The 27,155-nt window shown below is 55.1% G+C and overlaps 1 protein-coding gene across 1 annotated transcript in view; it reads right to left on the reverse strand.

The window, feature by feature from the left end:
• Positions 1-27,155, reverse strand: part of cep126 (centrosomal protein 126) — a 227,185-nt gene that overhangs the window by 168,708 nt on the left and 31,322 nt on the right. Inside the window, exon 8 of the mRNA XM_036965485.2 lies at positions 24,447-24,556. Within this exon, the coding sequence (XP_036821380.2) occupies positions 24,447-24,556 (110 nt within the window). The remainder of the gene's footprint in view (positions 1-24,446; positions 24,557-27,155) is intronic.

Below are 27,155 nucleotides of genomic sequence, written 5' to 3' on the forward strand. Positions count from 1 at the left end.
AAGCCTGTACCTGAGACTGGGAGGGTAGAGGAAGGGAAGCCTGTACCTGAGACTGGGAGGACAGAGGAAGGGAAGCCTGTACCTGAGACTGGGATGGTAGAGGAAGGGAAGCCTGTACCTGAGACTGGGAGGATAGAGGAAGGGAAGCCTGTACCTGAGACTGGGAGGGTAGAGGAAGGGACGCCTGTACCTGAGACTGGGATGGTAGAGGAAGGGAAGCCTGTACCTGAGACTGGGATGGTAGAGGAAGGGAAGCCTGTACCTGAGACTGGGAGGGTAGAGGAAGGGAAGCCTGTACCTGGGAGGATATAGGAAGGGAAGCCTGTACCTGAGACTGGGATGGTAGAGGAAGGGAAGCCTGTACCTGAGACTGGGAGGATAGAGGAAGGGAAGCCGGTACCTGAGACTGGGAGGGTAGAGGAAGGGAAGCCTGTACCTGAGACTGGGAGGATAGAGGAAGGGAAGCCTGTACCTGAGACTGGGAGGGTAGAGGAAGGGAAGCCTGTACCTGAGACTGGGATGGTAGAGGAAGGGAAGCCTGTACCTGAGACTGGGATGGTAGAGGAAGGGAAGCCTGTACCTGAGACTGGGAGGGTAGAGGAAGGGAAGCCCTTACCTGGGAGGGTAGAGGAAGGGAAGCCTGTACCTGAGACTGGGATGGTAGAGGAAGGGAAGCCTGTACCTGAGACTGGGAGGATAGAGGAAGGGAAGCCGGTACCTGAGAATGGGAGGGTAGAGGAAGGGAAGCCTGTACCTGAGACTGGGATGGTAGAGGAAGGGAAGCCTGTACCTGAGACTGGGATGGTAGAGGAAGGGAAGCTTGTACCTGAGACTGGGAGGGTAGAGGAAGGGAAGCCTGTACCTGAGACTGGGATGGTAGAGGAAGGGAAGCCTGGACCTGAGACTGGGAGGGTAGAGGAAGGGAAGCCTGTACCTGAGACTGGGAGGATAGAGGAAGGGACACCAGAACCTGAGACTGGGATGGTAGAGGAAGGGAAGCCTGTACCTGAGACTGGGAGGGTAGAGGAAGGGAAGCCTGTACCTGAGACTGGGATGGTAGAGGAAGGGAAGCCTGTACCTGAGACTGGGATGGTAGAGGAAGGGAAGCCTGTACCTGACACTGGGAGGGTAGAGGAAGGGAGGCCTGTACCTGACACTGGGAGGGTAGAGGAAGGGAGGCCTGTACCTGAGACTGGGATGGTAGAGGAAGGGAAGCCTGTACCTGAGACTGGGATGGTAGAGGAAGGGAAGCCTGTACCTGACACTGGGAGGGTAGAGGAAGGGAGGCCTGTACCTGGGAGGGTAGAGGAAGGGAAGCCTGTACCTGAGACTGCGATGGTAGAGGAAGGGAAGCCTGTACCTGAGACTGGGAGGGTAGAGGAAGGGAAGCATTTACCTGAGACTGGGAGTGTAGAGGAAGGGAAGCCTGTACCTGAGACTGGGAGGATAGAGGAAGGGAAGCCTGTACCTGAGACTGGGAGGGTAGAGGAAGGGAAGCCTGTACCTGAGACTGTGAGGGTAGAGGAAGGGAAGCCTGTACCTGAGACTGGGAGGGTAGAGGAAGGGAAGCCTGTACCTGAGACTGGGATGGTAGAGGAAGGGGAGCCTGTACCTGAGATTGGGATGGTAGAGGAAGGGAAGCCTGTACCTGAGACTGGGATGGTAGAGGAAGGGAAGCCTGTACCTGAGACTGTGATGGTAGAGGAAGGGAAGCCTGTACCTGAGACCGGGATGGTAGAGGAAGGGAAGCCTGAACCTGAGACTGGGATGGTAGAGGAAGGGAAGCCTGTACCTGAGACTGGGAGGGTAGAGGAAGGGAAGCCTGTACCTGGGAGGGTAGAGGAAGGGAAGCCTGTACCTGAGACTGGGAGGGTAGAGGAAGGGAAGCCTGTACCTGAGACTGGGAGGATAGAGGAAGGAAAGCCGGTACCTGAGAATGGGAGGGTAGAGGAAGGGAAGCCTGTACCTGAGACTGGGAGGGTAGAGGAAGGGAAGCCTGTACCTGAGACTGGGAGGGTAGAGGAAGGGAAGCCTGTACCTGAGACTGGGATGGTAGAGGAGGGCAAGCCTGTACCTGAGACTGTGAGGGTAGAGGAAGGGAAGCCTGTACCTGAGACTGGGAGGGTAGAGGAAGGGAAGCCTGTACCTGACTGGGATGGTAGAGGAAGGGGAGCCTGTACCTGAGATTGGGATGGTAGAGGAAGGGAAGCCTGTACCTGAGACTGGGATGGTAGAGGAAGGGAAGCCTGTACCTGAGACTGTGATGGTAGAGGAAGGGAAGCCTGTACCTGAGACCGGGATGGTAGAGGAAGGGAAGCCTGAACCTGAGACTGGGATGGTAGAGGAAGGGAAGCCTGTACCTGAGACTGGGAGGGTAGAGGAAGGGAAGCCTGTACCTGAGACTGGGAGGACAGAGGAAGGGAAGCCTGTACCTGAGACTGGGATGGTAGAGGAAGGGAAGCCTGTACCTGAGACTGGGAGGATAGAGGAAGGGAAGCCTGTACCTGAGACTGGGAGGGTAGAGGAAGGGACGCCTGTACCTGAGACTGGGATGGTAGAGGAAGGGAAGCCTGTACCTGAGACTGGGATGGTAGAGGAAGGGAAGCCTGTACCTGAGACTGGGAGGGTAGAGGAAGGGAAGCCTGTACCTGGGAGGATATAGGAAGGGAAGCCTGTACCTGAGACTGGGATGGTAGAGGAAGGGAAGCCTGTACCTGAGACTGGGAGGATAGAGGAAGGGAAGCCGGTACCTGAGACTGGGAGGGTAGAGGAAGGGAAGCCTGTACCTGAGACTGGGAGGATAGAGGAAGGGAAGCCTGTACCTGAGACTGGGAGGGTAGAGGAAGGGAAGCCTGTACCTGAGACTGGGATGGTAGAGGAAGGGAAGCCTGTACCTGAGACTGGGATGGTAGAGGAAGGGAAGCCTGTACCTGAGACTGGGAGGGTAGAGGAAGGGAAGCCCTTACCTGGGAGGGTAGAGGAAGGGAAGCCTGTACCTGAGACTGGGATGGTAGAGGAAGGGAAGCCTGTACCTGAGACTGGGAGGATAGAGGAAGGGAAGCCGGTACCTGAGAATGGGAGGGTAGAGGAAGGGAAGCCTGTACCTGAGACTGGGATGGTAGAGGAAGGGAAGCCTGTACCTGAGACTGGGATGGTAGAGGAAGGGAAGCTTGTACCTGAGACTGGGAGGGTAGAGGAAGGGAAGCCTGTACCTGAGACTGGGATGGTAGAGGAAGGGAAGCCTGGACCTGAGACTGGGAGGGTAGAGGAAGGGAAGCCTGTACCTGAGACTGGGAGGATAGAGGAAGGGACACCTGCACCTGAGACTGGGATGGTAGAGGAAGGGAAGCCTGTACCTGAGACTGGGAGGGTAGAGGAAGGGAAGCCTGTACCTGAGACTGGGATGGTAGAGGAAGGGAAGCCTGTACCTGAGACTGGGATGGTAGAGGAAGGGAAGCCTGTACCTGACACTGGGAGGGTAGAGGAAGGGAGGCCTGTACCTGACACTGGGAGGGTAGAGGAAGGGAGGCCTGTACCTGAGACTGGGATGGTAGAGGAAGGGAAGCCTGTACCTGAGACTGGGATGGTAGAGGAAGGGAAGCCTGTACCTGACACTGGGAGGGTAGAGGAAGGGAGGCCTGTACCTGGGAGGGTAGAGGAAGGGAAGCCTGTACCTGAGACTGCGATGGTAGAGGAAGGGAAGCCTGTACCTGAGACTGGGAGGGTAGAGGAAGGGAAGCATTTACCTGAGACTGGGAGTGTAGAGGAAGGGAAGCCTGTACCTGAGACTGGGAGGATAGAGGAAGGGAAGCCTGTACCTGAGACTGGGAGGGTAGAGGAAGGGAAGCCTGTACCTGAGACTGTGAGGGTAGAGGAAGGGAAGCCTGTACCTGAGACTGGGAGGGTAGAGGAAGGGAAGCCTGTACCTGAGACTGGGATGGTAGAGGAAGGGGAGCCTGTACCTGAGATTGGGATGGTAGAGGAAGGGAAGCCTGTACCTGAGACTGGGATGGTAGAGGAAGGGAAGCCTGTACCTGAGACTGTGATGGTAGAGGAAGGGAAGCCTGTACCTGAGACCGGGATGGTAGAGGAAGGGAAGCCTGAACCTGAGACTGGGATGGTAGAGGAAGGGAAGCCTGTACCTGAGACTGGGAGGGTAGAGGAAGGGAAGCCTGTACCTGGGAGGGTAGAGGAAGGGAAGCCTGTACCTGAGACTGGGAGGGTAGAGGAAGGGAAGCCTGTACCTGAGACTGGGAGGACAGAGGAAGGGAAGCCTGTACCTGAGACTGGGAGGACAGAGGAAGGGAAGCCTGTACCTGAGACTGGGAGGATAGAGGAAGGGAAGCCTCTACCTGAGACTGGGAGGGTAGAGGAAGGGACGCCTGTACCTGAGACTGGGATGGTAGAGGAAGGGAAGCCTGTACCTGAGACTGGGATGGTAGAGGAAGGGAAGCCTGTACCTGAGACTGGGAGGGTAGAGGAAGGGAAGCATTTACCTGAGACTGGGAGTGTAGAGGAAGGGAAGCCTGTACCTGAGACTGGGAGGATAGAGGAAGGGAAGCCTGTACCTGAGACTGGGAGGGTAGAGGAAGGGAAGCCTGTACCTGAGACTGTGAGGGTAGAGGAAGGGAAGCCTGTACCTGAGACTGGGAGGGTAGAGGAAGGGAAGCCTGTACCTGAGACTGGGATGGTAGAGGAAGGGGAGCCTGTACCTGAGATTGGGATGGTAGAGGAAGGGAAGCCTGTACCTGAGACTGGGATGGTAGAGGAAGGGAAGCCTGTACCTGAGACTGTGATGGTAGAGGAAGGGAAGCCTGTACCTGAGACCGGGATGGTAGAGGAAGGGAAGCCTGAACCTGAGACTGGGATGGTAGAGGAAGGGAAGCCTGTACCTGAGACTGGGAGGGTAGAGGAAGGGAAGCCTGTACCTGGGAGGGTAGAGGAAGGGAAGCCTGTACCTGAGACTGGGAGGGTAGAGGAAGGGAAGCCTGTACCTGAGACTGGGAGGACAGAGGAAGGGAAGCCTGTACCTGAGACTGGGAGGACAGAGGAAGGGAAGCCTGTACCTGAGACTGGGAGGATAGAGGAAGGGAAGCCTCTACCTGAGACTGGGAGGGTAGAGGAAGGGACGCCTGTACCTGAGACTGGGATGGTAGAGGAAGGGAAGCCTGTACCTGAGACTGGGATGGTAGAGGAAGGGAAGCCTGTACCTGAGACTGGGAGGGTAGAGGAAGGGAAGCCTGTACCTGGGAGGATATAGGAAGGGAAGCCTGTACCTGAGACTGGGATGGTAGAGGAAGGGAAGCCTGTACCTGAGACTGGGAGGATAGAGGAAGGGAAGCCGGTACCTGAGACTGGGAGGGTAGAGGAAGGGAAGCCTGTACCTGAGACTGGGAGGATAGAGGAAGGGAAGCCTGTACCTGAGACTGGGATGGTAGAGGAAGGGAAGCCTGTACCTGAGACTGGGAGGGTAGAGGAAGGGAAGCATTTACCTGAGACTGGGAGTGTAGAGGAAGGGAAGCCTGTACCTGAGACTGGGAGGATAGAGGAAGGGAAGCCTGTACCTGAGACTGGGAGGGTAGAGGAAGGGAAGCCTGTACCTGAGACTGTGAGGGTAGAGGAAGGGAAGCCTGTACCTGAGACTGGGAGGGTAGAGGAAGGGAAGCCTGTACCTGAGACTGGGATGGTAGAGGAAGGGGAGCCTGTACCTGAGATTGGGATGGTAGAGGAAGGGAAGCCTGTACCTGAGACTGGGATGGTAGAGGAAGGGAAGCCTGTACCTGAGACTGTGATGGTAGAGGAAGGGAAGCCTGTACCTGAGACCGGGATGGTAGAGGAAGGGAAGCCTGAACCTGAGACTGGGATGGTAGAGGAAGGGAAGCCTGTACCTGAGACTGGGAGGGTAGAGGAAGGGAAGCCTGTACCTGGGAGGGTAGAGGAAGGGAAGCCTGTACCTGAGACTGGGAGGGTAGAGGAAGGGAAGCCTGTACCTGAGACTGGGAGGACAGAGGAAGGGAAGCCTGTACCTGAGACTGGGAGGACAGAGGAAGGGAAGCCTGTACCTGAGACTGGGAGGATAGAGGAAGGGAAGCCTCTACCTGAGACTGGGAGGGAAGAGGAAGGGACGCCTGTACCTGAGACTGGGATGGTAGAGGAAGGGAAGCCTGTACCTGAGACTGGGATGGTAGAGGAAGGGAAGCCTGTACCTGAGACTGGGAGGGTAGAGGAAGGGAAGCCTGTACCTGGGAGGATATAGGAAGGGAAGCCTGTACCTGAGACTGGGATGGTAGAGGAAGGGAAGCCTGTACCTGAGACTGGGAGGATAGAGGAAGGGAAGCCGGTACCTGAGACTGGGAGGGTAGAGGAAGGGAAGCCTGTACCTGAGACTGGGAGGATAGAGGAAGGAAAGCTTGTACCTGAGACTGGGAGGGTAGAGGAAGGGAAGCCTGTACCTGAGACTGGGATGGTAGAGGAAGGGAAGCCTGTACCTGAGACTGGGAGTGTAGAGGAAGGGAAGCCTGTACCTGGGAGGGTAGAGGAAGGGAAGCCTGTACCTGAGACTGGGATGGTAGAGGAAGGGAAGCCTGTACCTGAGACTGGGAGGATAGAGGAAGGGAAGCCGGTACCTGAGAATGGGAGGGTAGAGGAAGGGAAGCCTGTACCTGAGACTGGGATGGTAGAGGAAGGGAAGCCTGTACCTGAGACTGGGATGGTAGAGGAAGGAAAGCCTGTACCTGACACTGGGAGGGTAGAGGAAGGGAAGCCTGTACCTTGGAGGGTAGAGGAAGGGAAGCCTGTACCTGAGACTGGGATGGTAGAGGAAGGGAAGCCTGTACCTGAGACTGGGAGGGTAGAGGAAGGGAAGCCTGTACCTGGGAGGGTAGAGGAAGGGAAGCCTGTACCTGAGACTGGGAGGGTAGAGGAAGGGAAGCCTGTACCTGACACTGGGAGGGTAGAGGAAGGGAAGCCTGTACCTGGGAGGGTAGAGGAAGGGAAGCCTGTACCTGAGACTGGGATGGTAGAGGAAGGGAAGCCTGTACCTGGGAGGGTAGAGGAAGGGAAGCCTGTACATGAGACTGGGAGGGTAGAGGAAGGGAAGCCTGTACCTGACACTGGGAGGGTAGAGGAAGGGAAGCCTGTACCTGGGAGGGTAGAGGAAGGGAAGCTTGTAACTGAGACTGGGATGGTAGAGGAAGGGAAGCCTGTACCTGAGACTGGGAGGGTAGAGGAAGGGAAGCCTGTACCTGATACTGGAAGGGTAGAGGAAGGGAAGCCTGTACCTGGGAGGGTAGAGGAAGGGAAGCCTGTACCTGAGACAGGGATGGTAGAGGAAGGGAAGCCTGTACCTGAGACTGGGAGGGTAGAGGAAGGGAAGCCTGTACCTGAGACTGGGATGGTAGAGGAAGGGAAGCCTGTACCTGAGACTGGGAGGGTAGAGGAAGGGAAGCCTGTACCTGAGACTGGAAGGGTAGAGGAAGGGAAGCCTGTACCTGGGAGGGTAGAGGAAGGGAAGCCTGTACCTGAGACTGGGATGGTAGAGGAAGGGAAGCCTGTACCTGGGAGGGTAGAGGAAGGGAAGCCTGTACCTGAGACTGGGAGGGTAGAGGAAGGGAAGCCTGTACCTGACACTGGGATGGTAGAGGAAGGGAAGCCTGTACCTGGGAGGGTAGAGGAAGGGAAGCTTGTAACTGAGACTGGGATGGTAGAGGAAGGGAAGCCTGTACCTGAGACTGGGAGGGTAGAGGAAGGGAAGCCTGTACCTGACACTGGAAGGGTAGAGGAAGGGAAGCCTGTACCTGGGAGGGTAGAGGAAGGGAAGCCTGTACCTGAGACTGGGATGGTAGAGGAAGGGAAGCCTGTACCTGGGAGGGTAGAGGAAGGGAAGCCTGTACCTGAGACTGGGAGGGTAGAGGAAGGGAAGCCTGTACCTGACACTGGGAGGGTAGAGGAAGGGAAGCCTGTACCTGGGAGGGTAGAGGAAGGGAAGCTTGTAACTGAGACTGGGATGGTAGAGGAAGGGAAGCCTGTACCTGAGACTGGGAGGGTAGAGGAAGGGAAGCCTGTACCTGACACTGGAAGGGTAGAGGAAGGGAAGCCTGTACCTGGGAGGGTAGAGGAAGGGAAGCCTGTACCTGAGACAGGGATGGTAGAGGAAGGGAAGCCTGTACCTGAGACTGGGAGGGTAGAGGAAGGGAAGCCTGTACCTGAGACTGGGATGGTAGAGGAAGGGAAGCCTGTACCTGAGACTGGGAGGGTAGAGGAAGGGAAGCCTGTACCTGAGACTGGGAGGGTAGAGGAAGGGAAGCCTGTACCTGAGACTGGGATGGTAGAGGAAGGGAAGCCTGTACCTGAGACTGGGATGGTAGAGGAAGGGAAGCCTGTACCTGAGACTGGGAGGGTAGAGGAAGGGAAGCCTGTACCTGAGACTGGGGTGGTAGAAGAAGGGAAGCCTGTACCTGAGACTGGGAGGGTAGAGGAAGGGAAGCCTGTACCTGGGAGGGTAGAGGAAGGGAAGCCTGTACCTGAGACTGGGATGGTAGAGGAAGGGAAGCCTGTACCTGGGAGGGTAGAGGAAGGGAAACCTGTACCTGAGACTGGGAGGGTAGAGGAAGGGAAGCCTGTACCTGAGACTGGGAGGACAGAGGAAGGGAAGCCTGTACCTGAGACTGGGAGGACAGAGGAAGGGAAGCCTGTACCTGAGACTGGGAGGATAGAGGAAGGGAAGCCTCTACCTGAGACTGGGAGGGTAGAGGAAGGGACGCCTGTACCTGAGACTGGGATGGTAGAGGAAGGGAAGCCTGTACCTGAGACTGGGATGGTAGAGGAAGGGAAGCCTGTACCTGAGACTGGGAGGGTAGAGGAAGGGAAGCCTGTACCTGGGAGGATATAGGAAGGGAAGCCTGTACCTGAGACTGGGATGGTAGAGGAAGGGAAGCCTGTACCTGAGACTGGGAGGGTAGAGGAAGGGAAGCCTGTACCTGAGACTGGGAGGGTAGAGGAAGGGAAGCCTGTACCTGAGACTGGGATGGTAGAGGAAGGGAAGCCTGTACCTGAGACTGGGATGGTAGAGGAAGGGAAGCCTGTACCTGAGACTGGGAGGGTAGAGGAAGGGAAGCCTGTACCTGAGACTGGGGTGGTAGAGGAAGGGAAGCCTGTACCTGAGACTGGGAGGGTAGAGGAAGGGAAGCCTGTACCTGGGAGGGTAGAGGAAGGGAAGCCTGTACCTGAGACTGGGATGGTAGAGGAAGGGAAGCCTGTACCTGGGAGGGTAGAGGAAGGGAAGCCTGTACCTGAGACTGGGAGGGTAGAGGAAGGGAAGCCTGTACCTGAGACTGGGAGGACAGAGGAAGGGAAGCCTGTACCTGAGACTGGGAGGACAGAGGAAGGGAAGCCTGTACCTGAGACTGGGAGGATAGAGGAAGGGAAGCCTCTACCTGAGACTGGGAGGGTAGAGGAAGGGACGCCTGTACCTGAGACTGGGATGGTAGAGGAAGGGAAGCCTGTACCTGAGACTGGGATGGTAGAGGAAGGGAAGCCTGTACCTGAGACTGGGAGGGTAGAGGAAGGGAAGCCTGTACCTGGGAGGATATAGGAAGGGAAGCCTGTACCTGAGACTGGGATGGTAGAGGAAGGGAAGCCTGTACCTGAGACTGGGAGGATAGAGGAAGGGAAGCCGGTACCTGAGACTGGGAGGGTAGAGGAAGGGAAGCATGTACCTGAGACTGGGAGGATAGAGGAAGGGAAGCCTGTAACGTGAGACTGGGAGGGTAGAGGAAGGGAAGCCTGTACCTGAGACTGGGATGGTAGAGGAAGGGAAGCCTGTACCTGAGACTGGGAGTGTAGAGGAAGGGAAGCCTGTACCTGGGAGGGTAGAGGAAGGGAAGCCTGTACCTGAGACTGGGATGGTAGAGGAAGGGAAGCCTGTACCTGAGACTGGGAGGATAGAGGAAGGGAAGCCGGTACCTGAGAATGGGAGGGTAGAGTAAGGGAAGCCTGTACCTGAGACTGGGATGGTAGAGGAAGGGAAGCCTGTACCTGAGACTGGGATGGTAGAGGAAGGGAAGCCTGTACCTGACACTGGGAGGGTAGAGGAAGGGAAGCCTGTACCTTGGAGGGTAGAGGAAGGGAAGCCTGTACCTGAGACTGGGATGGTAGAGGAAGGGAAGCCTGTACCTGAGACTGGGAGGGTAGAGGAAGGGAAGCCTGTACCTGAGACTGGGATGGTAGAGGAAGGGAAGCCTGTACCTGAGACTGGGATGGTAGAGGAAGGGAAGCCTGTACCTGAGACTGGGAGGGTAGAGGAAGGGAAGCCTGTACCTGGGAGGATATAGGAAGGGAAGCCTGTACCTGAGACTGGGATGGTAGAGGAAGGGAAGCCTGTACCTGAGACTGGGAGGGTAGAGGAAGGGAAGCCTGTACCTGAGACTGGGAGGGTAGAGGAAGGGAAGCCTGTACCTGAGACTGGGATGGTAGAGGAAGGGAAGCCTGTACCTGAGACTGGGATGGTAGAGGAAGGGAAGCCTGTACCTGAGACTGGGAGGGTAGAGGAAGGGAAGCCTGTACCTGAGACTGGGAGGACAGAGGAAAGGAAGCCTGTACCTGAGACTGGGAGGACAGAGGAAGGGAAGCCTGTACCTGAGACTGGGAGGATAGAGGAAGGGAAGCCTCTACCTGAGACTGGGAGGGTAGAGGAAGGGACGCCTGTACCTGAGACTGGGATGGTAGAGGAAGGGAAGCCTGTACCTGAGACTGGGATGGTAGAGGAAGGGAAGCCTGTACCTGGGAGGATATAGGAAGGGAAGCCTGTACCTGAGACTGGGATGGTAGAGGAAGGGAAGCCTGTACCTGAGACTGGGAGGATAGAGGAAGGGAAGCCGGTACCTGAGACTGGGAGGATAGAGGAAGGGAAGCATGTACCTGAGACTGGGAGGATAGAGGAAGGGAAGCCTGTACCTGAGACTGGGAGGGTAGAGGAAGGGAAGCCTGTACCTGAGACTGGGATGGTAGAGGAAGGGAAGCCTGTACCTGAGACTGGGAGTGTAGAGGAAGGGAAGCCTGTACCTGGGAGGGTAGAGGAAGGGAAGCCTGTACCTGAGACTGGGATGGTAGAGGAAGGGAAGCCTGTACCTGAGACTGGGAGGATAGAGGAAGGGAAGCCGGTACCTGAGAATGGGAGGGTAGAGGAAGGGAAGCCGGTACCTGAGACTGGGATGGTAGAGGAAGGGAAGCCTGTACCTGAGACTGGGATGGTAGAGGAAGGGAAGCCTGTACCTGACACTGGGAGGGTAGAGGAAGGGAAGCCTGTACCTTGGAGGGTAGAGGAAGGGAAGCCTGTACCTGAGACTGGGATGGTAGAGGAAGGGAAGCCTGTACCTGAGACTGGGAGGGTAGAGGAAGGGAAGCCTGTACCTGAGACTGGGATGGTAGAGGAAGGGAAGCCTGTACCTGAGACTGGGATGGTAGAGGAAGGGAAGCCTGTACCTGAGACTGGGAGGGTAGAGGAAGGGAAGCCTGTACCTGGGAGGATATAGGAAGGGAAGCCTGTACCTGAGACTGGGATGGTAGAGGAAGGGAAGCCTGTACCTGAGACTGGGAGGGTAGAGGAAGGGAAGCCTGTACCTGAGACTGGGAGGGTAGAGGAAGGGAAGCCTGTACCTGAGACTGGGATGGTAGAGGAAGGGAAGCCTGTACCTGAGACTGGGATGGTAGAGGAAGGGAAGCCTGTACCTGAGACTGGGAGGGTAGAGGAAGGGAAGCCTGTACCTGAGACTGGGGTGGTAGAGGAAGGGAAGCCTGTACCTGAGACTGGGAGGGTAGAGGAAGGGAAGCCTGTACCTGGGAGGGTAGAGGAAGGGAAGCCTGTACCTGAGACTGGGATGGTAGAGGAAGGGAAGCCTGTACCTGGGAGGGTAGAGGAAGGGAAGCCTGTACCTGAGACTGGGAGGGTAGAGGAAGGGAAGCCTGTACCTGAGACTGGGAGGACAGAGGAAGGGAAGCCTGTACCTGAGACTGGGAGGACAGAGGAAGGGAAGCCTGTACCTGAGACTGGGAGGATAGAGGAAGGGAAGCCTCTACCTGAGACTGGGAGGGTAGAGGAAGGGACGCCTGTACCTGAGACTGGGATGGTAGAGGAAGGGAAGCCTGTACCTGAGACTGGGATGGTAGAGGAAGGGAAGCCTGTACCTGAGACTGGGAGGGTAGAGGAAGGGAAGCCTGTACCTGGGAGGATATAGGAAGGGAAGCCTGTACCTGAGACTGGGATGGTAGAGGAAGGGAAGCCTGTACCTGAGACTGGGAGGATAGAGGAAGGGAAGCCGGTACCTGAGACTGGGAGGGTAGAGGAAGGGAAGCATGTACCTGAGACTGGGAGGATAGAGGAAGGGAAGCCTGTACCTGAGACTGGGAGGGTAGAGGAAGGGAAGCCTGTACCTGAGACTGGGATGGTAGAGGAAGGGAAGCCTGTACCTGAGACTGGGAGGATAGAGGAAGGGAAGCCGGTACCTGAGAATGGGAGGGTAGAGGAAGGGAAGCCTGTACCTGAGACTGGGATGGTAGAGGAAGGGAAGCCTGTACATGAGACTGGGATGGTAGAGGAAGGGAAGCCTGTACCTGACACTGGGAGGGTAGAGGAAGGGAAGCCTGTACCTTGGTGGGTAGAGGAAGGGAAGCCTGTACCTGAGACTGGGATGGTAGAGGAAGGGAAGCCTGTACCTGAGACTGGGAGGGTAGAGGAAGGGAAGCCTGTACCTGGGAGGGTAGAGGAAGGGAAGCCTGTACCTGAGACTGGGAGGGTAGAGGAAGGGAAGCCTGTACCTGACACTGAGAGGGTAGAGGAAGGGAAGCCTGTACCTGGGAGGGTAGAGGAAGGGAAGCCTGTACCTGAGACTGGGATGGTAGAGGAAGGGAAGCCTGTACCTGGGAGGGTAGAGGAAGGGAAGCCTGTACCTGAGACTGGGAGGGTAGAGGAAGGGAAGCCTGTACCTGACACTGGGAGGGTAGAGGAAGGGAAGCCTGTACCTGAGACTGGGAGGTAGAGGAAGGGAAGCCTGTACCTGACACTGGAAGGGTAGAGGAAGGGAAGCCTGTACCTGGGAGGGTAGAGGAAGGGAAGCCTGTACCTGAGACTGGGAGGACAGAGGAAGGGAAGCCTGTACCTGAGACTGGGAGGGTAGAGGAAGGGAAGCCTGTACCTGAGACTGGGATGGTAGAGGAAGGGAAGCCTGTACCCGAGACTGGGAGGGTAGAGGAAGGGAAGCCTGTACCTGAGACTGGGATGGTAGAGGAAGGGAAGCCTGTACCTGAGACTGGGATGGTAGAGGAAGGGAAGCCTGTACCTGAGACTGGGATGGTAGAGGAAGGGAAGCCTGTACCCGAGACTGGGAGGGTAGAGGAAGGGAAGCCTGTACCTGAGACTGGGATGGTAGAGGAAGGGAAGCCTGTACCTGAGACTGGGATGGTAGAGGAAGGGAAGCCTGTACCTGAGACTGGGATGGTAGAGGAAGGGAAGCCTGTACCTGAGACTGGGAGGGTAGAGGAAGGGAAGCCTGTACCTGAGACTGGGGTGGTAGAGGAAGGGAAGCCTGTACCTGAGACTGGGAGGGTAGAGGAAGGGAAGCCTGTACCTGAGACTGGGAGGGTAGAGGAAGGGAAGCCTGTACCTGAGACTGGGAGGGTAGAGGAAGGGAAGCCTGTACCTGAGACTTGGATGGTAGAGGAAGGGAAGCCTGTACCTGAGACTGGGAGGGTAGAGGAAGGGAAGCCTGTACCTGAGACTGGGAGTGTAGAGGAAGGGAAGCCTGTACCTGAGACTGGGAGGGTAGAGGAAGGGAAGCCTGTACCTGAGACTGGGAGGGTAGAGGAAGGGAAGACTGTACCTGGGAGGGTAGAGGAAGGGAAGCCTGTACCTGAGACTGGGATGGTAGAGGAAGGGAAGCCTGTACCTGAGACTAGGAGGGTAGAGGAAGTGAAGCCTTTACCTGAGACTGGGAGGGTAGAGGAAGGGAAGCCTGTACCTGAGACTGGGAGGATAGAGGAAGGGAAGCATGTACCTGAGACTGGGAGGATAGAGGAAGGGAAGCCTGTACCTGAGACTGGGAGGGTAGAGGAAGGGAAGCCTGTACCTGAGACTGGGATGGTAGAGGAAGGGAAGCCTGTACCTGAGACTGGGAGGATAGAGGAAGGGAAGCCGGTACCTGAGAATGGGAGGGTAGAGGAAGGGAAGCCTGTACCTGAGACTGGGATGGTAGAGGAAGGGAAGCCTGTACATGAGACTGGGATGGTAGAGGAAGGGAAGCCTGTACCTGACACTGGGAGGGTAGAGGAAGGGAAGCCTGTACCTTGGTGGGTAGAGGAAGGGAAGCCTGTACCTGAGACTGGGATGGTAGAGGAAGGGAAGCCTGTACCTGAGACTGGGAGGGTAGAGGAAGGGAAGCCTGTACCTGGGAGGGTAGAGGAAGGGAAGCCTGTACCTGAGACTGGGAGGGTAGAGGAAGGGAAGCCTGTACCTGACACTGGGAGGGTAGAGGAAGGGAAGCCTGTACCTGGGAGGGTAGAGGAAGGGAAGCCTGTACCTGAGACTGGGATGGTAGAGGAAGGGAAGCCTGTACCTGGGAGGGTAGAGGAAGGGAAGCCTGTACCTGAGACTGGGAGGGTAGAGGAAGGGAAGCCTGTACCTGACACTGGGAGGGTAGAGGAAGGGAAGCCTGTACCTGAGACTGGGAGGGTAGAGGAAGGGAAGCCTGTACCTGACACTGGAAGGGTAGAGGAAGGGAAGCCTGTACCTGGGAGGGTAGAGGAAGGGAAGCCTGTACCTGAGACTGGGAGGACAGAGGAAGGGAAGCCTGTACCTGAGACTGGGAGGATAGAGGAAGGGAAGCCGGTACCTGAGAATGGGAGGGTAGAGGAAGGGAAGCCTGTACCTGAGACTGGGATGGTAGAGGAAGGGAAGCCTGTACATGAGACTGGGATGGTAGAGGAAGGGAAGCCTGTACCTGACACTGGGAGGGTAGAGGAAGGGAAGCCTGTACCTTGGTGGGTAGAGGAAGGGAAGCCTGTACCTGAGACTGGGATGGTAGAGGAAGGGAAGCCTGTACCTGAGACTGGGAGGGTAGAGGAAGGGAAGCCTGTACCTGGGAGGGTAGAGGAAGGGAAGCCTGTACCTGAGACTGGGAGGGTAGAGGAAGGGAAGCCTGTACCTGACACTGGGAGGGTAGAGGAAGGGAAGCCTGTACCTGGGAGGGTAGAGGAAGGGAAGCCTGTACCTGAGACTGGGATGGTAGAGGAAGGGAAGCCTGTACCTGGGAGGGTAGAGGAAGGGAAGCCTGTACCTGAGACTGGGAGGGTAGAGGAAGGGAAGCCTGTACCTGACACTGGGAGGGTAGAGGAAGGGAAGCCTGTACCTGAGACTGGGAGGGTAGAGGAAGGGAAGCCTGTACCTGACACTGGAAGGGTAGAGGAAGGGAAGCCTGTACCTGGGAGGGTAGAGGAAGGGAAGCCTGTACCTGAGACTGGGAGGACAGAGGAAGGGAAGCCTGTACCTGAGACTGGGAGGGTAGAGGAAGGGAAGCCTGTACCTGAGACTGGGATGGTAGAGGAAGGGAAGCCTGTACCCGAGACTGGGAGGGTAGAGGAAGGGAAGCCTGTACCTGAGACTGGGATGGTAGAGGAAGGGAAGCCTGTACCTGAGACTGGGATGGTAGAGGAAGGGAAGCCTGTACCTGAGACTGGGATGGTAGAGGAAGGGAAGCCTGTACCCGAGACTGGGAGGGTAGAGGAAGGGAAGCCTGTACCTGAGACTGGGATGGTAGAGGAAGGGAAGCCTGTACCTGAGACTGGGATGGTAGAGGAAGGGAAGCCTGTACCTGAGACTGGGATGGTAGAGGAAGGGAAGCCTGTACCTGAGACTGGGAGGGTAGAGGAAGGGAAGCCTGTACCTGAGACTGGGGTGGTAGAGGAAGGGAAGCCTGTACCTGAGACTGGGAGGGTAGAGGAAGGGAAGCCTGTACCTGAGACTGGGAGGGTAGAGGAAGGGAAGCCTGTACCTGAGACTGGGAGGGTAGAGGAAGGGAAGCCTGTACCTGAGACTTGGATGGTAGAGGAAGGGAAGCCTGTACCTGAGACTGGGAGGGTAGAGGAAGGGAAGCCTGTACCTGAGACTGGGAGTGTAGAGGAAGGGAAGCCTGTACCTGAGACTGGGAGGGTAGAGGAAGGGAAGCCTGTACCTGAGACTGGGAGGGTAGAGGAAGGGAAGACTGTACCTGGGAGGGTAGAGGAAGGGAAGCCTGTACCTGAGACTGGGATGGTAGAGGAAGGGAAGCCTGTACCTGAGACTAGGAGGGTAGAGGAAGTGAAGCCTTTACCTGAGACTGGGAGGGTAGAGGAAGGGAAGCCTGTACCTGAGACTGGGAGGATAAAGGAAGGGAAGCATGTACCTGAGACTGGGAGGATAGAGGAAGGGAAGCCTGTACCTGAGACTGGGAGGGTAGAGGAAGGGAAGCCTGTACCTGAGACTGGGATGGTAGAGGAAGGGAAGCCTGTACCTGAGACTGGGAGGATAGAGGAAGGGAAGCCGGTACCTGAGAATGGGAGGGTAGAGGAAGGGAAGCCTGTACCTGAGACTGGGATGGTAGAGGAAGGGAAGCCTGTACATGAGACTGGGATGGTAGAGGAAGGGAAGCCTGTACATGAGACTGGGATGGTAGAGGAAGGGAAGCCTGTACCTGACACTGGGAGGGTAGAGGAAGGGAAGCCTGTACCTTGGTGGGTAGAGGAAGGGAAGCCTGTACCTGAGACTGGGATGGTAGAGGAAGGGAAGCCTGTACCTGAGACTGGGAGGGTAGAGGAAGGGAAGCCTGTACCTGGGAGGGTAGAGGAAGGGAAGCCTGTACCTGAGACTGGGAGGGTAGAGGAAGGGAAGCCTGTACCTGACACTGGGAGGGTAGAGGAAGGGAAGCCTGTACCTGGGAGGGTAGAGGAAGGGAAGCCTGTACCTGAGACTGGGATGGTAGAGGAAGGGAAGCCTGTACCTGGGAGGGTAGAGGAAGGGAAGCCTGTACCTGAGACTGGGAGGGTAGAGGAAGGGAAGCCTGTACCTGACACTGGGAGGGTAGAGGAAGGGAAGCCTGTACCTGAGACTGGGAGGGTAGAGGAAGGGAAGCCTGTACCTGACACTGGAAGGGTAGAGGAAGGGAAGCCTGTACCTGGGAGGGTAGAGGAAGGGAAGCCTGTACCTGAGACTGGGAGGACAGAGGAAGGGAAGCCTGTACCTGAGACTGGGAGGGTAGAGGAAGGGAAGCCTGTACCTGAGACTGGGATGGTAGAGGAAGGGAAGCCTGTACCCGAGACTGGGAGGGTAGAGGAAGGGAAGCCTGTACCTGAGACTGGGATGGTAGAGGAAGGGAAGCCTGTACCTGAGACTGGGATGGTAGAGGAAGGGAAGCCTGTACCTGAGACTGGGATGGTAGAGGAAGGGAAGCCTGTACCCGAGACTGGGAGGGTAGAGGAAGGGAAGCCTGTACCTGAGACTGGGATGGTAGAGGAAGGGAAGCCTGTACCTGAGACTGGGATGGTAGAGGAAGGGAAGCCTGTACCTGAGACTGGGATGGTAGAGGAAGGGAAGCCTGTACCTGAGACTGGGAGGGTAGAGGAAGGGAAGCCTGTACCTGAGACTGGGGTGGTAGAGGAAGGGAAGCCTGTACCTGAGACTGGGAGGGTAGAGGAAGGGAAGCCTGTACCTGAGACTGGGAGGGTAGAGGAAGGGAAGCCTGTACCTGAGACTGGGAGGGTAGAGGAAGGGAAGCCTGTACCTGAGACTTGGATGGTAGAGGAAGGGAAGCCTGTACCTGAGACTGGGAGGGTAGAGGAAGGGAAGCCTGTACCTGAGACTGGGAGTGTAGAGGAAGGGAAGCCTGTACCTGAGACTGGGAGGGTAGAGGAAGGGAAGCCTGTACCTGAGACTGGGAGGGTAGAGGAAGGGAAGACTGTACCTGGGAGGGTAGAGGAAGGGAAGCCTGTACCTGAGACTGGGATGGTAGAGGAAGGGAAGCCTGTACCTGAGACTAGGAGGGTAGAGGAAGTGAAGCCTTTACCTGAGACTGGGAGGGTAGAGGAAGGGAAGCCTGTACCTGAGACTGGGAGGATAAAGGAAGGGAAGCATGTACCTGAGACTGGGAGGATAGAGGAAGGGAAGCCTGTACCTGAGACTGGGAGGGTAGAGGAAGGGAAGCCTGTACCTGAGACTGGGATGGTAGAGGAAGGGAAGCCTGTACCTGAGACTGGGAGGATAGAGGAAGGGAAGCCGGTACCTGAGAATGGGAGGGTAGAGGAAGGGAAGCCTGTACCTGAGACTGGGATGGTAGAGGAAGGGAAGCCTGTACATGAGACTGGGATGGTAGAGGAAGGGAAGCCTGTACCTGACACTGGGAGGGTAGAGGAAGGGAAGCCTGTACCTTGGTGGGTAGAGGAAGGGAAGCCTGTACCTGAGACTGGGATGGTAGAGGAAGGGAAGCCTGTACCTGAGACTGGGAGGGTAGAGGAAGGGAAGCCTGTACCTGGGAGGGTAGAGGAAGGGAAGCCTGTACCTGAGACTGGGAGGGTAGAGGAAGGGAAGCCTGTACCTGACACTGGGAGGGTAGAGGAAGGGAAGCCTGTACCTGGGAGGGTAGAGGAAGGGAAGCCTGTACCTGAGACTGGGATGGTAGAGGAAGGGAAGCCTGTACCTGGTAGGGTAGAGGAAGGGAAGCCTGTACCTGAGACTGGGAGGGTAGAGGAAGGGAAGCCTGTACCTGACACTGGGAGGGTAGAGGAAGGGAAGCCTGTACCTGAGACTGGGAGGGTAGAGGAAGGGAAGCCTGTACCTGACACTGGAAGGGTAGAGGAAGGGAAGCCTGTACCTGGGAGGGTAGAGGAAGGGAAGCCTGTACCTGAGACTGGGAGGACAGAGGAAGGGAAGCCTGTACCTGAGACTGGGAGGGTAGAGGAAGGGAAGCCTGTACCTGAGACTGGGATGGTAGAGGAAGGGAAGCCTGTACCCGAGACTGGGAGGGTAGAGGAAGGGAAGCCTGTACCTGAGACTGGGATGGTAGAGGAAGGGAAGCCTGTACCTGAGACTGGGATGGTAGAGGAAGGGAAGCCTGTACCTGAGACTGGGATGGTAGAGGAAGGGAAGCCTGTACCCGAGACTGGGAGGGTAGAGGAAGGGAAGCCTGTACCTGAGACTGGGATGGTAGAGGAAGGGAAGCCTGTACCTGAGACTGGGATGGTAGAGGAAGGGAAGCCTGTACCTGAGACTGGGATGGTAGAGGAAGGGAAGCCTGTACCTGAGACTGGGAGGGTAGAGGAAGGGAAGCCTGTACCTGAGACTGGGGTGGTAGAGGAAGGGAAGCCTGTACCTGAGACTGGGAGGGTAGAGGAAGGGAAGCCTGTACCTGAGACTGGGAGGGTAGAGGAAGGGAAGCCTGTACCTGAGACTGGGAGGGTAGAGGAAGGGAAGCCTGTACCTGAGACTTGGATGGTAGAGGAAGGGAAGCCTGTACCTGAGACTGGGAGGGTAGAGGAAGGGAAGCCTGTACCTGAGACTGGGAGTGTAGAGGAAGGGAAGCCTGTACCTGAGACTGGGAGGGTAGAGGAAGGGAAGCCTGTACCTGAGACTGGAAGGGTAGAGGAAGGGAAGACTGTACCTGGGAGGGTAGAGGAAGGGAAGCCTGTACCTGAGACTGGGATGGTAGAGGAAGGGAAGCCTGTACCTGAGACTAGGAGGGTAGAGGAAGTGAAGCCTTTACCTGAGACTGGGAGGGTAGAGGAAGGGAAGCCTGTACCTGAGACTGGGAGGATAGAGGAAGGGACGCCTGTACCTGAGACTGGGATGGTAGAGGAAGGGAAGCCTGTACCTGAGACTGGGAGGGTAGAGGAAGGGAAGCCTGTACCTGAGACTGGGATGGTAGAGGAAGGGAAGCCTGTACCTGAGACTGGGATGGTAGAGGAAGGGAAGCCTGTACCTGACACTGGGAAGGTAGAGGAAGGGAAGCCTGTACCTGGGAGGGTAGAGGAAGGGAAGCCTGTACCTGAGACTGGGATGGTAGAGGAAGGGAAGCCTGTACCTGAGACAGGGAGGGTAGAGGAAGGGAAGCCTGTACCTGGGAGGGTAGAGGAAGGGAAGCCTGTACCTGAGACTGGGAGGCTAGAGGAAGGGAGGCCTGTACCTGACACTGGGAGGGTAGAGGAAGGGAAGCCTGTACCTGAGACTGGGATGGTAGGGGAAGGGAAGCCTGTACCTGAGACTGGGAGGGAAGAGGAAGGGAAGCCTGTACCTGAGACTGGGAGTGTAGAGGAAGGGAAGCCTGTACCTGAGACTGGGAGGGTAGAGGAAGGGACGCCTGTACCTGAGACTGGGATGGTAGAGGAAGGGAAGCCTGTACCTGAGACTGGGATGGTAGAGGAAGGGAAGCCTGTACCTGAGACTGGGAGGGTAGAGGAAGGGAAGCCTGTACCTGGGAGGATATAGGAAGGGAAGCCTGTACCTGAGACTGGGATGGTAGAGGAAGGGAAGCCTGTACCTGAGACTGGGAGGATAGAGGAAGGGAAGCCGGTACCTGAGACTGGGATGGTAGAGGAAGGGAAGCCTGAACCTGAGACTGGGATGGTAGAGGAAGGGAAGCCTGTACCTGAGACTGGGAGTGTAGAGGAAGGGAAGCCTGTACCTGGGAGGGTAGAGGAAGGGAAGCCTGTACCTGAGACTGGGATGGTAGAGGAAGGGAAGCCTGTACCTGAGACTGGGAGGATAGAGGAAGGGAAGCCGGTACCTGAGAATGGGAGGGTAGAGGAAGGGAAGCCTGTACCTGAGGCTGGGATGGTAGAGGAAGGGAAGCCTGTACCTGAGACTGGGATGGTAGAGGAAGGGAAGCCTGTAACTGACACTGGGAGGGTAGAGGAAGGGAAGCCTGTACCTTGGAGGGTAGAGGAAGGGAAGCCTGTACCTGAGACTGGGATGGTAGAGGAAGGGAAGCCTGTACCTGAGACTGGGAGGGTAGAGGAAGGGAAGCCTGTACCTGGGAGGGTAGAGGAAGGGAAGCCTGTACCTGACACTGGGAGGGTAGAGGAAGGGAAGCCTGTACCTGGGAGGGTAGAGGAAGGGAAGCCTGTACCTGGGAGGGTAGAGGAAGGGAAGCCTGTAACCTAGACTAGGATGGTAGAGGAAGGGAAGCCTGTACCTGAGACTGGGAGGGTAGAGGAAGGGAAGCCTGTACCTGACACTGGAAGGGTAGAGGAAGGGAAGCCTGTACCTGGGAGGGTAGAGGAAGGGAAGCCTGTACCTGAGACTGGGATGGTAGAGGAAGGGAAGCCTGTACCTGAGACTGGGAGGGTAGAGGAAGGGAAGCCTGTACCTGAGACTGGGATGGTAGAGGAAGGGAAGCCTGTACCTGAGACTGGGAGGGTAGAGAAAGGGAAGCCTGTACCTGAGACTGGGAGGGTAGAGGAAGGGAAGCCTGTACCTGAGACTGGGATGGTAGAGGAAGGGAAGCCTGTACCTGGGAGGGTAGAGGAAGGGAAGCCTGTACCTGAGACTGGGAGGGTAGAGGAAGGGAAGCCTGTACCTGACACTGGGAGGGTAGAGGAAGGGAAGCCTGTACCTGAGACTGGGAGGGTAGAGGAAGGGAAGCCTGTACCTGACACTGGAAGGGTAGAGGAAGGGAAGCCTGTACCTGGGAGGGTAGAGGAAGGGAAGCCTGTACCTGAGACTGGGAGGACAGAGGAAGGGAAGCCTGTACCTGAGACTGGGAGGGTAGAGGAAGGGAAGCCTGTACCTGAGACTGGGATGGTAGAGGAAGGGAAGCCTGTACCCGAGACTGGGAGGGTAGAGGAAGGGAAGCCTGTACCTGAGACTGGGATGGTAGAGGAAGGGAAGCCTGTACCTGAGACTGGGATGGTAGAGGAAGGGAAGCCTGTACCTGAGACTGGGATGGTAGAGGAAGGGAAGCCTGTACCCGAGACTGGGAGGGTAGAGGAAGGGAAGCCTGTACCTGAGACTGGGATGGTAGAGGAAGGGAAGCCTGTACCTGAGACTGGGATGGTAGAGGAAGGGAAGCCTGTACCTGAGACTGGGATGGTAGAGGAAGGGAAGCCTGTACCTGAGACTGGGAGGGTAGAGGAAGGGAAGCCTGTACCTGAGACTGGGGTGGTAGAGGAAGGGAAGCCTGTACCTGAGACTGGGAGGGTAGAGGAAGGGAAGCCTGTACCTGAGACTGGGAGGGTAGAGGAAGGGAAGCCTGTACCTGAGACTGGGAGGGTAGAGGAAGGGAAGCCTGTACCTGAGACTTGGATGGTAGAGGAAGGGAAGCCTGTACCTGAGACTGGGAGGGTAGAGGAAGGGAAGCCTGTACCTGAGACTGGGAGTGTAGAGGAAGGGAAGCCTGTACCTGAGACTGGGAGGGTAGAGGAAGGGAAGCCTGTACCTGAGACTGGAAGGGTAGAGGAAGGGAAGACTGTACCTGGGAGGGTAGAGGAAGGGAAGCCTGTACCTGAGACTGGGATGGTAGAGGAAGGGAAGCCTGTACCTGAGACTAGGAGGGTAGAGGAAGTGAAGCCTTTACCTGAGACTGGGAGGGTAGAGGAAGGGAAGCCTGTACCTGAGACTGGGAGGATAGAGGAAGGGACGCCTGTACCTGAGACTGGGATGGTAGAGGAAGGGAAGCCTGTACCTGAGACTGGGAGGGTAGAGGAAGGGAAGCCTGTACCTGAGACTGGGATGGTAGAGGAAGGGAAGCCTGTACCTGAGACTGGGATGGTAGAGGAAGGGAAGCCTGTACCTGACACTGGGAAGGTAGAGGAAGGGAAGCCTGTACCTGGGAGGGTAGAGGAAGGGAAGCCTGTACCTGAGACTGGGATGGTAGAGGAAGGGAAGCCTGTACCTGAGACAGGGAGGGTAGAGGAAGGGAAGCCTGTACCTGGGAGGGTAGAGGAAGGGAAGCCTGTACCTGAGACTGGGAGGCTAGAGGAAGGGAGGCCTGTACCTGACACTGGGAGGGTAGAGGAAGGGAAGCCTGTACCTGAGACTGGGATGGTAGGGGAAGGGAAGCCTGTACCTGAGACTGGGAGGGAAGAGGAAGGGAAGCCTGTACCTGAGACTGGGAGTGTAGAGGAAGGGAAGCCTGTACCTGAGACTGGGAGGGTAGAGGAAGGGACGCCTGTACCTGAGACTGGGATGGTAGAGGAAGGGAAGCCTGTACCTGAGACTGGGATGGTAGAGGAAGGGAAGCCTGTACCTGAGACTGGGAGGGTAGAGGAAGGGAAGCCTGTACCTGGGAGGATATAGGAAGGGAAGCCTGTACCTGAGACTGGGATGGTAGAGGAAGGGAAGCCTGTACCTGAGACTGGGAGGATAGAGGAAGGGAAGCCGGTACCTGAGACTGGGATGGTAGAGGAAGGGAAGCCTGAACCTGAGACTGGGATGGTAGAGGAAGGGAAGCCTGTACCTGAGACTGGGAGTGTAGAGGAAGGGAAGCCTGTACCTGGGAGGGTAGAGGAAGGGAAGCCTGTACCTGAGACTGGGATGGTAGAGGAAGGGAAGCCTGTACCTGAGACTGGGAGGGTAGAGGAAGGGAAGCCTGTACCTGGGAGGGTAGAGGAAGGGAAGCCTGTACCTGGGAGGGTAGAGGAAGGGAAGCCTGTACCTGGGAGGGTAGAGGAAGGGAAGCCTGTAACCTAGACTAGGATGGTAGAGGAAGGGAAGCCTGTACCTGAGACTGGGAGGGTAGAGGAAGGGAAGCCTGTACCTGACACTGGAAGGGTAGAGGAAGGGAAGCCTGTACCTGGGAGGGTAGAGGAAGGGAAGCCTGTACCTGAGACTGGGATGGTAGAGGAAGGGAAGCCTGTACCTGAGACTGGGAGGGTAGAGGAAGGGAAGCCTGTACCTGAGACTGGGATGGTAGAGGAAGGGAAGCCTGTACCTGAGACTGGGAGGGTAGAGAAAGGGAAGCCTGTACCTGAGACTGGGAGGGTAGAGGAAGGGAAGCCTGTACCTGAGACTGGGATGGTAGAGGAAGGGAAGCCTGTACCTGAGACTGGGATGTTAGAGGAAGGGAAGCCTGTACCTGAGACTGGGAGGGTAGAGGAAGGGAAGCCTGTACCTGAGACTGGGGTGGTAGAGGAAGGGAAGCCTGTACCTGAGACTGGGAGGGTAGAGGAAGGGAAGCCTGTACCTGAGACTGGGAGGGTAGAGGAAGGGAAGCATGTACCTGAGACTGGGAGGGTAGAGGAAGGGAAGCCTGTACCTGAGACTGGGATGGTAGAGGAAGGGAAGCCTGTACCTGAGACTGGGAGGGTAGAGGAAGGGAAGCCTGTACCTGAGACTGGGAGTGTAGAGGAAGGGAAGCCTGTACCTGAGACTGGGAGGGTAGAGGAAGGGAAGCCTGTACCTGAGACTGGGAGGGTAGAGGAAGGGAAGCCTGTACCTGAGACTGGGATGGTAGAGGCAGCCTTCTGTTCCCTGAGCCAGTTATTCCTCTTCTCCTGGCCCCACTACCACGACTCTCCTGGGGTTGTCTCCTCACCACACTCCTGGCTGATCACAATAATAAGGAATAATGCTAAATACATGTGCATTTATTACCAATGAGGTATAATCAAATGTTCCATAATTATGTTTTTTTTTAAGGAAATTGCATAGTCAGAGAAACAAATCAAATGGATGAAATCCTTAATAGAATTTGAGTTATCAGTGTCAAATGTGTGCGATGTTGGGTAACTACTAGGAGGTCGACCAATTAATCGAAATGGCCGATTAATTTGGGCCGATTTCAAGTTTTCATACCAATCGGTAATCTGCATTTTTGGACACCGATCGTGGCCGATTACATTGCACTCCACGAGGAAACTGCGTGGCAGGCTGACTACCTGTTATGTGAGTGCAGCAAGGAGCCAAGGTAAGGTGCTAGCTAGCATTAAACGTATCTTATAAAAAACGATCAATCTTAACATAATCACTAGTTAACTACACATGGTTGATGATATTACTAGTTTATCCAGTTGCATATAATCGACGCGGTGCCTGTTAATTTATCATTGAATCATAGCCTACTTCACCAAAAGGGTGATTTAACAAGGGCATTCACGAAAAAAGCACCGTCGTGGCAGCAATGTACCTAACCATAAACATCAACGCCTTTCTTAAAATCAATACACAATTATATATTTTTAAACCTGTATATTTAGTTAATATTCCCTGCTAACATGAATTTCTTTTAACTAGGGAAATTGTGTCACTTCTCTTGCGTTCAGTGCAACAGAGTCAGGGTATATGCAGCAGTTTGGGCCACCTGACTCGTTGCGAACTGTGTGAAGACCATTTCTTCCTAACAAAGACAGCCAACTTCGCCAAACGGGGGATGATTTAACAAAAGAGCATTTGCGAAAAAAAGCACAATCGTTGCACGACTGTCCCTAACCATAAACATCAATTATTTTCTTAAAATCAATACACAAAAGTAAATATTTTTTAAACCTGCATATTTAGTTAAAATAAATTCATGTTAGCAGGCAATATTAAACTAGGTCAATTGTGTCACTTCTCTTGCGTTCGTTGCACGCAGAGTCAGGGTATATGCAACAGTTTGGGCCACCTGGCTCGTTGCGAACTAATTTGCCAGAATTGTACGTAATTATGAGATGACATTGAAGGTTGTACAATGTAACAAGAATATTTAGACTTATGGATGCCACCCGTTAGATAAAATACGGAACGGTTCCATATTTCACTGAAAGAATAAACGTTTAGTTTTCGAAATGATAGTTTCCTTATTTGAGCATATTAATGACCGTATTTCTGTGTGTTATTATATTATAATTAAGTCTATGATTTGATAGAGCAGTCTGACTGAGCGGTGGTAGGCAGCAGCAGGCTCGTAAGCGTTCATTCAAACAGCACTTTCCTGTGTTTGCCAGCAGCTATTCGCTGTGCTTCAAGCATTGAGCTGTTTATGAGTTTTTTTTAAAATGTTTTTACCTTTATTTAACTAGGCAAGTCTGTTAAGAACAAATTCTTATTTTCAATGACGGCCTAGAGGAGGCCGTCATTGGGTTAACTGCCTGTTCAGGGGCAGAACGACAGATTTGTACCTTGTCAGCTCGGGGGTTTGAACTTGCAACCTTCCGGTTACTAGTCCAACGCTCTAACCACTAGGCTACCCTGCCGCCTTCAAGCCTATCAACTCCCAAGATTAGGCTGGCAATACTAAAGTACCTATTAGAACATCCAATAGTCAAAGGTGAATGAAATACAAATGGTATAGAGAGAAATAGTCCTATAATAACTACAACCTAAAACTTCTTACCTGGGAATATTGAAGACTCCTGTTAAAAGGAACCACCAGCTTTCATATGTTCTCATGTTCTGAGCAAGGAACTGAAACGTTAGCTTTCTTACATGGCACATATTGCACTTTTACTTTCTTCTCCAACACTTTGTTTTTGCATTATGTAAACCAAATTGAACATGTTTCATTATTTATTTGAGACTATCTTGATTTTATTGATGTATTATATTACATTTAAATAAAAGTGTTAATTTAGTATTGTTGTAATGGTCATTTTATATATATATATAAAATACAAATAAAATTGGTTGATTAATCGGTATCGGCTTTTTTTGGTCCTCCAATAATCAATATTGGTTTCGGCGTTGAAAAATCATAAATCGGTCGACCTCTAGTAACTACAGGTCAAGTAATTCCTATTTCTTCTGAATCAGAGGGAAGATCTTTGGGGGCGGCAGATACCCTCGAGATTAGAGCGTTGCGCCAGAAACTAAAAGGTTGTTGGTTCGAATCCCGGAGCCCTTGAGAAAGGCACTTAACCCCGCTGGACAATGGTGACCCTGGCCATAACCCCACTCCCTGCGGGTGTCTCAGGGGGAGTTATTCAAGAAACACACTTTCATTACACACTTGTAGAAAGTGTGTAAGAGCACATATATAAGCTACACCCACTACATTTAATATTACAACAGAAGGCTCATGTTTATTAAAAAGATAAGCTGCAACAAAAAGTATTTCCCTTTTATCGAACGTTGTGTTGCACAAGTTTACTTCAAAATGGCGCTCTTTGACAGACAGATAATATTACGAGGCTGCATGCCAGATGGTATCCTATTCCCTACATCAGGG

This window comes from Oncorhynchus mykiss, chromosome 27 (assembly GCF_057628025.1).
Source record: "Oncorhynchus mykiss isolate SJ-2025 chromosome 27, ASM5762802v1, whole genome shotgun sequence".
NCBI classification, from domain to species: domain Eukaryota; kingdom Metazoa; phylum Chordata; class Actinopteri; order Salmoniformes; family Salmonidae; genus Oncorhynchus; species Oncorhynchus mykiss.